The sequence below is a fragment of the Spea bombifrons genome, chromosome 3 (assembly GCF_027358695.1).
Source record: "Spea bombifrons isolate aSpeBom1 chromosome 3, aSpeBom1.2.pri, whole genome shotgun sequence".
NCBI lineage: Eukaryota > Metazoa > Chordata > Amphibia > Anura > Pelobatidae > Spea > Spea bombifrons.
The window spans coordinates 15,518,701-15,533,803 of NC_071089.1; the positions used below are offsets into that span (position 1 = coordinate 15,518,701).

The 15,103-nt window shown below is 41.7% G+C and overlaps 1 protein-coding gene across 2 annotated transcripts in view; it reads left to right on the forward strand.

The window, feature by feature from the left end:
* EML6 (EMAP like 6) overlaps positions 1 to 10,093 on the forward strand; it is a 55,891-nt gene extending 45,798 nt beyond the window's left edge. For both annotated transcript variants that reach the window (XM_053460218.1, XM_053460217.1), the window contains 11 exons: positions 1,474 to 1,647; positions 2,738 to 2,946; positions 4,446 to 4,603; positions 5,123 to 5,237; positions 5,924 to 6,112; positions 6,528 to 6,700; positions 7,053 to 7,215; positions 7,547 to 7,650; positions 7,927 to 8,080; positions 8,597 to 8,697; positions 9,350 to 10,093. In XM_053460218.1, coding sequence (XP_053316193.1) covers positions 1,474 to 1,647; positions 2,738 to 2,946; positions 4,446 to 4,603; positions 5,123 to 5,237; positions 5,924 to 6,112; positions 6,528 to 6,700; positions 7,053 to 7,215; positions 7,547 to 7,650; positions 7,927 to 8,080; positions 8,597 to 8,697; positions 9,350 to 9,374 — 1,565 coding nt within the window. In that variant the 3' untranslated portion in view covers positions 9,375 to 10,093. The remainder of the gene's footprint in view (positions 1 to 1,473; positions 1,648 to 2,737; positions 2,947 to 4,445; positions 4,604 to 5,122; positions 5,238 to 5,923; positions 6,113 to 6,527; positions 6,701 to 7,052; positions 7,216 to 7,546; positions 7,651 to 7,926; positions 8,081 to 8,596; positions 8,698 to 9,349) is intronic.
* Positions 10,094 to 15,103: the final 5,010 nt, after the last annotated feature.

Consider the following 15,103-nt stretch of genomic DNA (forward strand, 5'->3'; position numbering starts at 1 on the left):
ACGGCCCGGTTACTGTGTGTATAGCATTTTCTATATACATTCCTCTCCACATATACACTAAGCTACCCCCCATGCACACATTTATATTCATTGTTTTATATAGCGCCATCAGACTCCATAGCGCTGTACAATGGGTTACACATATCGCATTGTGATGCCATCACTTAAAGGTTCGTTGATGGAAGCGAGCCAAGCATTACACATTTATACGGCTGCATCCATGTTTGTTTTTTCATTTTATGTAAGATATAGCATTTAAAACCTAAATCACATTGGGCTTAATTCTGAAGCAAACGGAAATTGTATTGATGCTTTTGTTAGATTTCATGAAGTGAACATGAAATGGCCTTCCAGCCGGAGTGGTAGGGGTTAATACAGTGTATATAGTATGTATAGGATAGGCATAAGGCTCTCTTTTAGTAAGTAGGGAAAAAACGGCCCAAAATTGTATTTTGTGCTGTAAAGCGATTTAAATTGTTTCTGGAAATTGAGAAGTCTTTAGAATTGTGGTGATGACATCATTATACTGTTTGTACATAACTGCAGAAATCCTGGCGTTTTACTGACACATCAACATGTGCAGATTAAAGCAGATCTGCCCATTTTCAACCAAATCTTACATTTTAAAGCTCTGTGCAGTGTAAGGAGTCTTCGTAGTAAAATAAGCATTTTCTAGGTATTGGATGTCAGGGTCGGTACGCTAATCTCCCCTCCAGTAAGTTATGTATTGATGCCTTTGAAAATGTGGCATGAAAAGAAGGGTGATAGGACACACATTTCATTCACATGCTAGTTGTGCCACTTTTGGTCACATCTTCCCCGAGGAAAATAATCTTTCCTGAGAAAAATACCAGGTTTAGTTTTTCCTCAACATTTCATCTTGCGAAGTAATAATAAGGCCGAAGATTGATTGTCACCTTGATGTTTGAGCTGCCCCATGAAGCCCATTAAGCCCCATGTCATCACGTATTTAACAAGTCTTCTTTCTTTAAAGAAGAGGAATCATACCCATAATTTAGTATCGTTTGGTGGCCCCTGATGCTGATGTCATTTGCCTCAGCATTAGTGATATTATTTCTTTGGTTGTCATTTTGCCCTGATGCTTCCTCATTTGCCGTTGCTCTCACAATGCAGGTGAAAGTGCGGAGTATTCAGGTAAGGCTCCTCATACCCCTCCATGTCTGTCACTGCAGTGTCTCCCTCTGTAGCGAGCGCAGATAGCGGCCGCCGTGTCCCCGTCTGTAACGCCGTCCTGGTGTCTTCTCACGCGTTCCGTCAGTTCCAGTATTTCTGTTTATTATTGGCGAGCTCGTAGTTTAGTACCTTGTAGTACACTTTGGGTGTGTAATTAGTGTATGAGTATGCGTTTGTGTTTTTGCGTTATGTGTACAATGTCTGCACTGTAAAAAAAAAAAAAAGTGTAACAATGTCTTTATATTTTTTACCATTTTATGCCGTTTTCTTTTATTTCAGGTGCCACACCTTCCATTCATATATGGGATGCCATGAGTAAGCAGACGCTGTCCATTCTGCGGTGCTTTCATGCCAAAGGAGTTGGGTACATTAACTTTAGTGCCACGGGGAAGCTCCTAGTGTCGGTCGGAGTTGATCCTGAACACACTATAACAGTTTGGAGGTGGCAGGAAGGTAATTAAAAAATAATTTGTCTGGCATGCTTGTCTAGAAGGTTCCAACCGGAGCAGAGAGAGAAGTCATTCTAGGGCAATAAGCGATCTACCTCCTGTATTATCGTATGAGCCTCTGGGCTAAGACATTACCAACTGAAACAGATAAATAGAATAACTTAGTAACGGAAGAGAACTCTCTTAGTGGAGAAAAGTCACTGATTGTTTAGTAGGTTGCTATGGCAATGGGATCATTTTTCAAACTATGCACCCAAATCACTTTATATACATAACCCCCACATGTCTGCAGATCACCCTATTGCCTTCACTTGTTTGCATATGGGGTAAATGTGGTTTTAGCCTCCCCAGCCAGCTCATCACCCAGAGCAGCCCGCGTTTGTCTATATAGCAAGGCCATCCCTGTTCACTTCCGCTCAGCTTTTAACCAGGCCCTACATTTTTCCTCATTCAGTCACTTTCTGGCAGGTAGTAACATTCCATGGCATTGTGACCCTTTGTGTATTTATTAAGCTCTTAACCTGTTCATTCAGTATTAAAGTGCATTTCATAGGTTTTGTGTCTTTTAACAAAATCAGTAGCCTTGGGTTTTGTAGATGATGTAACCACAGTGTTAGGAAACATAGTTTCTAATTCTATTACTGCAGAATATACCGGTACAAACCTTTACCAAGTAAAATTTTGCCTTGTTAATACTTTTTGCTGGGATCACGTAGTGGTCATAAGAAGAGCTGGAACGGATGGTTGTAGCCAAGAGAGATCCAAAAGCTGCTGAGATGACCTTACGTTCTACTTAGCGTTCTACAGAGTGCAATTAATGGAACAGCACCTTTAACAGTAGAAAGTATACATGTCTCACCCGTTAAGTAGAAATGAGACACATTCACAAGCTAAGAGAATCTGCTTCACATTCATTTATATTCTATTGGATATAAAATATTTAATACTGAAATTCCACTAGTGCATTCGCTTTAATGCAGCGTTCATTCCTCATACAAATCACAGGGGTACATCTTGTGCGTTCTGTTTCCAGCTAGTAATCCAGCTTTAACCTCATAATATTACTTTGCTGATATTTGTAATGTTTTTGACAGGTGCCAAAGTTGCCAGTAAAGGAGGCCACATGGAAAGAATATTTGTTACCCAGTTCCGTCCAGATTCCGACACGCAGTTTGTATCTGTTGGCGTTAAGCACATAAAGTTCTGGACCCTGGCTGGAAGCGCCTTGCTCTATAAGAAGGGGATTGTTGGATCTGTAGACAACGCCAAAATGCAGACCATGCTTTCCATTGCCTTTGGTGCTGTAAGTTTTATATATTCAGGTTCCTCTATTAACTTGCCAGGATCAAACCTCTATAGGCAAGGAGACAGTGTCATTTCTGCCAACATTTCTGCCCTATATATTAAATATCTATAGAACATATATAGAAACATTACATCTATTTTTTTGCAGTCTTTCTGCCCAACTATATTTACATTGCTATCTTGCTGTGTGTCTCCAATTTAGTCTTCATTGAGGCATCATGGGAAATAACAATTGGACTTTAATGTAAAATAAGGGTTAGTTTGAGGCCCTGTGAACTTGTATAACTTTTTTGTAGAGCATAGAAGACAGCCTCATCCGTCTTGTATAGCACAGATGTGTATTAAATGACAAATGATATCTCTAGAAGACAATGTGCAGTTGAACAAGAATGTGACATCACAACACTTCTTGATGTCATTAGATCACATCCAGCCGGTGGCATGGTGAAATCTGTGCAGTAAGAATCAGTGATAGTAAAGGCACTGGTGCGGGACTCTCATACTTCACATGGTCTCTAGATGAGACAGGAGCAGTAGTTCTATATGTATGTCACCGTGAAGCCTGCCCATCCAGAGCTGAGTTATCCTCTAGTCAATACAATTCATTGAGATACTAATATCATTATCTTGTCGTCATCCTGAAGTCAGATAAATGAATATAAAAAAAAACAGATATACCCCAATGCCTCACTCTGCTCTTAGTAGCAAGAAATGGCAAGTGTGTCTTCCTATAACCACACAAGTGTAAAAAAGAGAAAATTGAAATACCAGTGCGCTTAGGTGCAACGAATCTAAACATCTAAGAGATACCTTAACCTTTACATATTCCTTAAATAAAATATCTTCTGTGCCTGAACATTCAGCAATATAAAAAAATACAATAGTGTAATATTATCACAATAAATAAAATTTTTGTGATAATATTACACTATTGGATATCTCATTGAATTATTTAAATTGCTGAATGTTCATGCAGAGATATTTTTCAAGGAATATCTAAAGTTAAGGTGTCTCATCGTTTAGTTTTATTGCACCTCAGCGCACTTTGGCATTTCTATTCCAGATAAATGAATAGTTGAAGGTGAAGTTTCACATCCGAAGAATACATTTCCGAGGTCACAAAATCTTATTTCATTCTACTTCTTTCTCTATATTGTCCCGATAAAAAGCATGAAGGGACTGAAAGGCTTTCTCGTCTGATAATACAAGCCATTGACGGAGCGCTATTCTAAGTATATTTACAGATACCATTACATAAGTTATGGTGGGTAAAGGTGATAGAAAACCCTTCCACTTAAATTTAGGGGGTATTAAAAGTATTATTAAACACTCATCTACAGACACCAGACAAGCCAGAAGGCTTGTTTTTCCCTCAGAAATCTCATGTTGCTGCCACAACCACAAGGGGTTCTGGGTAGGCGCATGCAAATAAAGTCAATAATTATCAGATACCCTTAAGAGACATGTTCTTCTCACCAGTGCGTTCTCTGATTGCAGAATAACCTCACTTTCACCGGTGCCATAAACGGAGACGTGTACATCTGGAAAGATCACTTCCTAATCCGCCTGGTGGCAAAAGCTCACTCAGGACCAGTCTTCACAATGTACACAACTCTCCGAGATGGACTCATTGTAACTGGAGGAAAAGAGAGGCCGTGAGTACTCCCTGATCAAGTTTCTACAAACTCCTAAATCTGCTGTGTAAGAGGAATTTCCGCTTGGCAGATGCCACTTCAGCCTCCGTTATCCGCCAGCATGTGGGTTCTGCTGTGTTGTGAATGTGCATACGTGTCTACACGGTGCTCATTCAAAGCAACTAGACGTTTATTGAGTGCTGTATAAGTAGACTGTGTATTAAATATCACAGGTGATAAACCCTCCTTAGAAGACTTGATTGAACTATATAAAGGTTTATTTCATTTAATGGGAACATGTCCATATTGAATTGCCCAGTTCTAGCTTGTGTGAGCCCACGAGTGGCAGTAGAGTGTGTGCTTCTCCTAGTTATCAATCACAAAACAGCTCAGAAGATTCACCGCTGACTCAGTGCCCATTGATTTCAATCCACATTAACTCAATATCTGTTGTGTTCTGTATTCTAATGTCCGTTGTATTTTCAGATATAATTGGGACACAAGCAATACACTAATGATTTATTCTTCCCACAACTTCAGTACAAAAGAAGGTGGCGCTATCAAATTATGGGACCAGGAGATGAAACGGTGCCGAGCATTTCAACTAGAAACAGGCCAGGCTTTGGACTGTGTGCGTTCAGTCTGCAGAGGGAAGGTAAGTCGTTTTAGATACATTAAGCAAAAACTGAGAAAGTTTTTGCTTAATGGTGAGCAGCGTTAAGTGGCTAAAATCAAGGCTGCTTACACAGTGTGTGAGAAGCCAGAGAGAAAGCTGCAAGTGGGGTAAGGGGGTGAGTGAGTGAGTGAATAAGAGGGTAAGGTAAGAGTATGTATGTATGTTTGTGTGAGCATGAATGTGTATGTGTTAGGATGGATGTGTATGTGTGTGTTAGGATGGATGTGTATGTATTAGTGTGAATGTGTGTGAGAGCATGAATGTGTATGTGTGTGTTAGAATGGATGTGTATGTGTGTTAGCATGAATGTGTGTGTTAGCATGGATGTGTATGTTTGTGTTGGCAGGTGTAAGTGTGTATTAGCATGTGAGCGTAAGTGTATTTTAGTGAGTATGTAAAAGCGTGAGTGTGTAAATATATGTGCCAGTGAGTCTGCATTATCTGGCAGAGGGGAGCAAGGGGCCAATGGGTTCACCCCCCCCCCGGGCCCTCCCCAATTATAATCTTAAAACACATGTACAAGTAAACATGTGTAAAAACACATGAACTGAATTGAAAAAGTGAAAAAGTAACAAATACATAAAAGTAACTGGAATAAAATAATAAATGAATAAACAATAAACCCCAGTGATGTCACTATAACATATCATAACGTTTATTAACAGGGCAAAGTTCTGGCGGGAACTAAAAATGGAGAAATCATTGAGGTAGGAGAAAAAAACGCTGCTTCCAATATTATTATAAACAGTCATGTGGAAGGAGAGATCTGGGGACTGGCAACGCACCCCGCCAAAGACATCTTCCTCACGGCAAGCAACGACGGGACGGCGAGAATATGGGACCTCAATGATAAGGCAAGCGCAGCGCGCATATTGCATTATAATTGACCCTCGTTACGCAATTTCCAACTGCTCTAAAAAAAAATGACACAACGTATAAAATATAAGCCAGTCCGGAGCAGGCAATGAAACCCTTACAATTTATAAAATCAGATGCAAGTTTCTGGTTCAAAGGATATCATTTTTATATAATTTTGATATACGTGGTTCTGGGGCACTTTTATCACTGTTTGTTTATGAGACTTCAGAAAATGCTATAGTGCTTGAATTTTTGTGGATCACTTGTGTCCATTGACTGCGCAGGGACTGTGAGTAATTAGGCTCTGACACTAGAGGTGGGTTTCGTGCCAGGCGTAAGGGTCTTTTCGCGCCTGTCTGTATTGTCTGTGACGTGAGCTCATTACATGCGGCAAAATCTTGTGTTACGCAGAAGCTGCTGAACAAAGTGAGTTTGGGCCACGCCGCCTGCTGCGCCTCTTACAGCCCCAACGGTGAGATGGTCACCATCGGCATGAAGAACGGAGAGTTTGTAATCCTGCTCGTAAATTCCCTGAAGGTATGGGGGAAAAAGCGAGACCGCAAGGGAGCCATCCAGGACATCAGGTACTGATAATTGATGCACCTTACAGAGCTCTGTCTGTCTGTCTGTCTATCTATCTATCTATCTATCCATCGATCTATCTATCTATCTATCTATCTATCTATCTATCTATCTATCTATCTATCTATCTATCTATCTATCCATCTATCTATCCATCTATCTATCTATCTATCTATCTATCTATCTATCTATCTATCTATCTATCTATTTGTATTTAATACGGTCAGTATTGTGTAAAGCCAAACTGTTCCATGATCATGTTTCGTGTGTAATAGCTACTTGGGTATCTAACGACTAGAAGAAACATAGCAAATTACTTCTGATCAATTACAATATGATCTGCTTAATCGACAGGATCAGCCCCGATAATAAATTTTTGGCGGTCGGTTCTGCTGAAAATACAGTCGATTTTTATGATATTACGCAAGGGCCATCGTTGAACAGAATCGGCTACTGCAAAGACATCCCCAGCTTTGTGATCCAAATGGATTTTTCAGCTGACAGCCAATATATTCAGGTAGGTTTTACTTTGTTTGCTGTTGTTTGTTTAGCTTTTAATGTGTAATTTTTGTCCAATTTACATGTGCACAGTAAATAAATCTATTGACGATCGGGAACCAGTCACTTTTGTGGACAGAAATTCCACCCCCAGCAAAAGTCTGGTGGGCAGATGTGATCTTCTGAGAGCTTAATAATTATTGTTTCCGAATGTCTTTGTCGCTGTTCATGATTCACAAACATCCTATGAGCCCGCTGTATAAGCACGCGCATGTACAGAACCCGCGCAGGTCTGTGCAGAAGGAGAGCTAGAAGCCGGCACGCGCAGTTATTCTGTTTTGCGTCTACAGGTAGCCACTGGTGCTTATAAACGCCAGGTCCACGAGGTGCCGTCAGGAAAACAGATCGTAGATCCAGCTCTAATAGAAAGGATCACATGGGCCACCTGGACAAGGTAATCCAAAAGGATCTTTCCTGACTATTTCTCGAGCAATTTTAAGAGAAAGTGAATAAACGATTCACTTTTTATCTTAAAGAAATGTACAATATAGAATCATAAGCCCTATAATTAAGGGTAGTGATAGATTGATAGATAGATAGATAGATAGATAGATAGATAGATAGATGATAGATAGATGCGTAGTGTACACAGATATGAAGTTATTGTGTAAGCGGTGCCGCCTGCCCCTTTATCATGTGTGTGGCCCTCCTTTTTGTTTATTTTCTGCAGTATTCTCGGAGATGAGGTCATCGGTATATGGCCTCGTAATGCAGAGAAAGCTGATGTCAACTGTGCCTGTGTATCCCACGCTGGGCTGAACGTTGTCACTGGGGATGACTTTGGCCTAGTGAAACTTTTTGATTTTCCTTGCACTGAAAAGTTTGTAAGTGTACATTTTTGATCTGAATCGTGTATTTCCTTCTGTCTTTATTCTACTCCTCTGCCCTTTACAGGGGTGGAATCTGCTCTCCAGCTGACTTAACTTTTTCCAATAACTGGTAGAACTAGCGGAGGCTTCTGTCTCGCCGCCATTTACATCTCCTCCATGAATTCATGATCCAAATCCTAGTGGACCTGTGTGATTTTTGAGTATCCCCTTCCCTCGCTCCGTAACTCGGCTTTGGTGTAGCGATGAATGGGGGCTGCAGGAGATGTAGAGCGAAGCCACGGGACCATGCAAGAGGAAGAGGGATTTGTGGCACTGACTGGTAGCATAGATCTCCCGGAGACCTCCCATATAATAGATTCCTCCGAGGTCTACCATCATATCTAATAACCTACTATGTGTGTACTAAATGATTAGTATATCCGCAGCCACTGTAATGTAAGTTGACCCGCAACAAACAGGATCCATCCTCTTATATTTTTAAATCATTTGGGTCTTTATTATGTTTAACAGGCCAAACACAAGCGATATTTTGGTCACTCAGCACACGTGACCAACGTGCGGTTCTCACATGATGACAAGTATGTTATAAGCACTGGAGGAGATGACTGCAGGTAATGTCACCGTGTTACATATATGTAGCCAGCTCTGTATATAACATATTACTAATTAGCTAGAGAGTCCATTTGAGTACCAGCGTCAGTAAATACACCCGGAACGGTATAAATGCTTCACGGCCCTTTAGAAGATACAAAGCTGGTTTTAGCATTGGAGAGAAACATGAGTTATTTCCTATAGAAATTATTTTGTTTAAAGAAGTTAAAGCATCCATAAACTGATCAAGGAATGGAGGCACCGTCTATAGTGTCCTTTTTTTGCCATTGCTCCTCGCTGTCTTGCCCAGCAGGTCACTTTAATAACTGAGAAGGGAAATCAACTCTCTTTAACCAAATCTGATGAGTCTGGAGCAGATAGATGGCATAGCTCAAAAGAATTAAAAGAGAAAAAGCCTAACCATGAGATGATAATGAGGGCTGCTCTGGAGTATATATACTGCTCCTTAGTATGTATGTAGCGTGACGTGTGTCTGTGTGTGTGTGTGTGTGTATATATATATATATATATATATATATATATATAGTAATTATCGTAATCAATATGCCGCACATGCAACCCGATGCAGATTTCTTCGCGTTAGCGGGTGAAACGTACGTTGGGTTGGATGTGTTCACCTGGTACAAAGTGTCATTCTGTTTTTATTCGCAGTGTCTTCGTGTGGAGGTGTCTTTAACATACAAATCACATGACAATGACACATGGGACTTTTTGTCACGCCCCGCGCTGCATAGGGTTAATGGCGGAAAGGAAAACTAACATTCGATTCTAAAGCTGTGATCACGTTCAGATCAACCTTACGCAGACGGATTTCTGCCGCTTCCAGGAGCACGGATTATACGACATGTACCTGTCTGATCTTAATGTACACCAAACACCTTTTCTTTAACAGAAATCATTTAAACGTTCTGTTGGGTTTTCTACAGGTATTTAAAAATCAAAAGATGTTTACATTTTGTCTGATAATCAAGGGGTTATTTTAGCAAAGGGGGATGATCAATAGAGGCTACATCTTTAGTGATAATTGCACATTTTGTAAAAACAAATCATACTATTTTTGCATTTTATATTTTACATAAGCCATGTTTAATGCACTCGGGCTCTTCATTAGCAATTATTTTTTGGGTTTTTTTATTATTATTATTGTTATTCATAAAGTGCCTTGAAATATTTGTTGGGAGTGACTTTGGCGTCCCCCTTTAGACAGGTTGGTGCTATAATTACTTAATAACAGTGGCTTCATACTGAGGGGTTTTGTTAGTTTCATCCACATTACTGACTAGTTATGCGTTTGCAAACCCTGTAAGCTGGCTGTGAGTCATGGTAGTTAAACTCCAAACAGAAGTGGAGGACGTTAGGTTGCGTCACCTTATATTAAAAGTTTGAAGCCCCGTGTATTGTCATCACTCTATGTGTTTGTTGCTGGAGGGAGAAGTTCCTCCAGACATTGTCCTGCATACGGTATGTACACACTGTCTATTGCAGGGCCAAAAGGGCCAGTTGGCCTGGGCCCAGGTTTACCTTCAGGGATCCCTCAGCCATCAGCACAGATCCTTTCCACTAACATTACTTAACTACGCGTCACCTGCTGATGTAGACTTCTTGGATGTGATGTCATAACTTGGCCCCAGCAGCAGACAGCACATAGCCGGAGGAGGAAGCCTTAGTGAAAAGGTCTGTCTCCCCCTTCGTCACACTTCAATAAAGATGGGATTAACACTATGGTAGAGGTACGCGGGCTAAGGGGGGTCCTTCTCAAAAGATATTTTTGACGTAGGCCATTCAAGCAGATAAAGCCTGACATAGCCGCTAGTAACATGAATGTTCCTTGTACTTCTCCAATATGTATATCTGATGAAACGTAACGGTTCTTAACAGACTTTAACCCCTTAATGACAAAGCCGGGCTCAAAATGCATTGTTTTCAATGGGTTTAGGGACCGTCCATTGTCCTTAAGGGGTTAAGAACTTCTCAGTCCAGTGACCGGTAACGAATACATTTACTAACAACCGCTCCATCCTTTTCATACTAAGACACAACAAACCTTGAGGCATGCTGCGGGAAATCGTTGTATTTGGAATATAAGTAAATTTTACAGATGTCTTGGAGTCTTCGGGTAAACGTAGTAAATTCTCATAGAAGGAATTTGGTTTTCACCAACGTTATCAAGTGGTTTGCTTCCCAATATCACCATAATGGTGTGTGAAGACACATTAGGCCGTGAAGAAGTAGCAGCAGCTCAGTCCCTGCCGTACGTCAGTAAACGGTTGATCACAGTACATGGCTCGTAGTACATGACTACCACTTTTAAGCCGTTGTCTAAGCGTATCCATCTTTAGGCCAACAACGCTGTACGGTGTCGCCCAACAAAATAGACTTCCATTAACGGCATCCATATGACCTTCCCATAATGACCGTGACTCGTTTGCCTTATACAGCGATATTACTAATAAAAACGACTTTGAAAACACGGTCACGACCCTTATAAGTGAATTCTACGGCAGATGTGCGTTCAGTGCGTATATTTATATCAGAATGAATATGATACTATGTTCCCATTCTACGTTTCCAATCAATGCCTTACGTTCATCCTTAATGTCGTCTAGAGTTTCTATTCATATTTAACACCTTTAGTGCCAGCTGGGAATGCAGAATAGCCATTAGCACAGAAGGGTTAATGATACATACACATGCAATGAGCACTTGTTTGCCTATATTGTAACATCAACCATACTGATTGTATCTCAAATATGAAAGGATTCTAGCACTGCGTCCAGAACGTAGCCTGAGCGCCATTTTGTCTGTGAAACGACAGAACCCGAGTAGAGCGTTATCTGTGGTTCTTCTCCAGCGTGAAGGGATCACGGAAACGCGCTGCACATCCTTATGCTGAAAACGTTTGTACAACGATGTGAATGCAGATATTAACTTTTTTTTTTTTAAACCATTCCCTCTGTGAAAGCTTTGTGGTGAATAAATCTGGTGTTTTCCATGTGGTTTTTTTTCGCTTTCTTTCTTAAAAACAGTTTGCATTTTGGGAGAGCAGTCAATGCACTTTTATAAAAGCCTTTTCCCGCTTCCCGGATCTTCCAGGTTTATTCCCTTCCCTTGCGATCCGAAGTCACGATGGGCTCATTCTACTTTCACATGAATCCGTCTTGCTTTCGATAAGTAAATGTAGGACGATGGTGTTTGAAGCCATCTAGTTACCTTAATAATCTGGAGACAGGATGCAGCCATCTTGGGTAATATTTGCTCAGATCACCTCTCTGTTCAAGATGGAGATCATTCTTTAGCTGAAACTCAGAACATAAAAGGAACGCCGTCTCTCTCGACGATCTTACATTTTTTTTGTAACTATGCAGGAAGATAAGACAGCTAATTCACCTCCCTCTTCCATTGAAATCACGCTGGATCTGCCTTAGCTTATACCAATCCACCGACAGCCCAACGCTAATACACTAATGTATACGGCCCAAGCAGGGGGAACGCCAAAAACATCAGCAGCCAAACAAGTAAACATTGCCAGACCTTTATTTACAGAGGAGTTACTCATTTTTATTATATAATGGAGAACTTGTTCGGTTTTAAAGGGCATCTAGTATGAAGTGCTTAGTTGGGGTAGAAGAGGTGAAGGAGTAAATCATGCCTTCCTGCACAAGGGTTGCTTTACCCAGCCACGCGTCAGCCCCCACAGGACAGAACGATCCATCACCAACATCAGACGCCATATTTCTGTGTATTATGCAGAATCCCCCTGTCACACCAACCGGTGTAGTACGTACACGGACTGGCTACCCGGTAGAGATGGCACAGCCAATTTCAGTATGTGAGGGGTTAATTCGATTGTATAGGCATGTGGCGCCAAAAGGTCTTTTTAGATAAATTGGTCTTTTGAAGCTGGGACTCCAACCAAGGCCCTCTGCAAGGTGTGAAATTTCACAGGGAGGCAGTGCCTTTAAGTCTGCTAGCCGAGTCCTTCACCATATGCCTGTATCCCCTCATATATAATGGATTCTTTGATATGCTAAGTGACCACTAGCAGTCAGGAAAACCATTTCATATCCAGGTCATATCAAACACATATCAATAATAACTCATATATTCACTATCATACCTCCTTGTGTGCATACCTAGAATGGGGAAAGCGCACCCTACAAAAAGAGTACAAACATGGCGGCGCCACTTAACCAGTTTGGAAGGAATTGTGAAGTCTATGATGGTCAGTCATAAGTAGCTAGTGTGACATATCTATGGACTTCACAATTTACAGGAAATTCATAAATGTATGAATTATGGCTGTGGCGAGCACAGGAGGGACGATAAAATGAATATAAGTTATTTGGACTGATATGTTTCCACCACACAAGGGGGAGGTCACTTATGGTACACCTTCCCTCCGCTTATACCACCTCTGGGCCGGCTTGGAAACTCGAGATGAACTGGGAAAGTGTATAAAATTAACGAGCGAAGATGAGTCATTGTGCTTACTAGGGGCCAAGATCTAATTTTGAGTAAGTCGCCATCTTTCCTTGCCGGAGCCCTACGGACAGAAAAACTGTTACTTGACCATTCAGTGAGTAGTTAGGTTTTCTGTAATTTTCTCCTTTTTATTTTTATCTGTTGGTGTAAATCTGTTTATCATCTTTTTTGTATGCACTGTGATTTTTTATTCATAATAAATATTCCTTTATTAAGTTCTGCCTTTGTCTGGTAAAGACTCACGTTACCTGAAGAGACCGTTTTATTGGTAATTTTAAATCACATAATTATTGTGTTAAAATATACTGTGTGGGTTTTTATAGTCTGATTCGTTTGGGGTACCAAGGCACCCCATTTCTAAATTGTCTTGGTGGTGGCAGCGTTATTTTGATATTTGCTATATCATTATAGTTAATCGCGGGTGGTATTAAGGGTGGATATTGGTATTTTTATCACTATTTCCGGTCTAGTGCAGACAGATAGTGAATTTTAACCCTTTTACCACCAGAACCACGTCACGCGCACGCTTGGAGTAGAGTGCGTCCGTGACAAATTGGTGGCATAGCGGTGGGATAGTTAAAAAGATTTTTTCCATCTTTTTTGGTACCAGATTTCAGTGTTGCTGGATTTGCTAATCCAGACACTAAAAAGAAATTGTTTCTCAATTTCCAAAGGCTGAACTCAGTGCATACTTAGTATATTTACACCTCAACAGTCCCCCCCCCCCCTTTGCTTTCTTTTCTTTTGCTATCATTTGTTTGGGCTGGTGTGATAAATGGAATACCAAACACAGTCCAAGAGTGCTCTGGAGCAACGTTGCCGTGAACAATGTATTCCCATCCGGGGAAAATCAAAGGACGAACTTATTCAAGCGCTTGTGGACTATGATATGCAACGGGCAGCGCAAAGTGATGCCGCAAACGCTTCTGAGGGAGGCATGGTCATACGGGAGATACCTGCAGCTGATGTCGGTGACGTGCCAAGATCTGGAGATCCCTTGGACTCTTATCTACAAACTGTTTTCAAATACGTGGACCCAGCAGATGCAAACCTCAGACTGCAGCTTATCCTTAAATATCAAGAGAGAGAAGCTGCAGAGCGCCAGGCCGAGAGAGAGAGGGAAGCTGCAGAGCGCCAGGCTGAGAGAGAGACTGCAGAACGCCGGGCTGAGAGAGAGACTGCAGAGCGCCTGGCTGAGAGAGAGACTGCAGAGCGCCTGGCCGAGAGAGAGAGGGAAGCTGCAGAGCGCCAGGCGGCAAGAGAGCATGAACTAAAACTGGCAGAGTTGGAGAGGTTAAGTGCCTCACCTATCAGTGTGGTTTCAAGAGACTCTTCTGCACCCAAACCACGTGCAGAGAATTTTCCCACTTTGGACAAAGATGGGGATCTGGATGTTTTTCTGCGCAGTTTTGAAAAGGTTTGCAGGCAGTACCAATTGCCAAAGGACCAGTGGGCAAAGTACCTCACCCCTGGTCTCCGAGGTCCTGCGCTGGAAGCATTTGCAGAGCTACCAGCAGAATCTGACCAGGACTATGAGGCAATTAAGGCTGCACTGCAGAGACGGTACAACCTTACCCCTGAGGTGTACCGAAAGAAATTCCGGACTTTGCAAAAGCGTTCCACCGAGAGCTACACTGCAGTTGTGGGACACCTGACGACGGCATTCCGGCAGTGGATTAGAGGGCTGGAGATTACAACCTTAGAAAGCTTGGAAGATCTGATCATCAAGGAACAGTTTTTGCAGCTGTGCCCAGCCAATGTACAAGAATGGCTGCTTGACCGGAAGCCCAAAACAGCATTGGAAGCGGGTGAGCTGGCTGATTTCCACACCGCCAACCGAGCACAATCGGACCGGAGCAGAGGTTTTACTACGGGAGCATCCAGCTGGAAGACCACTACACCACGGCTTCCCACCACCCAGTC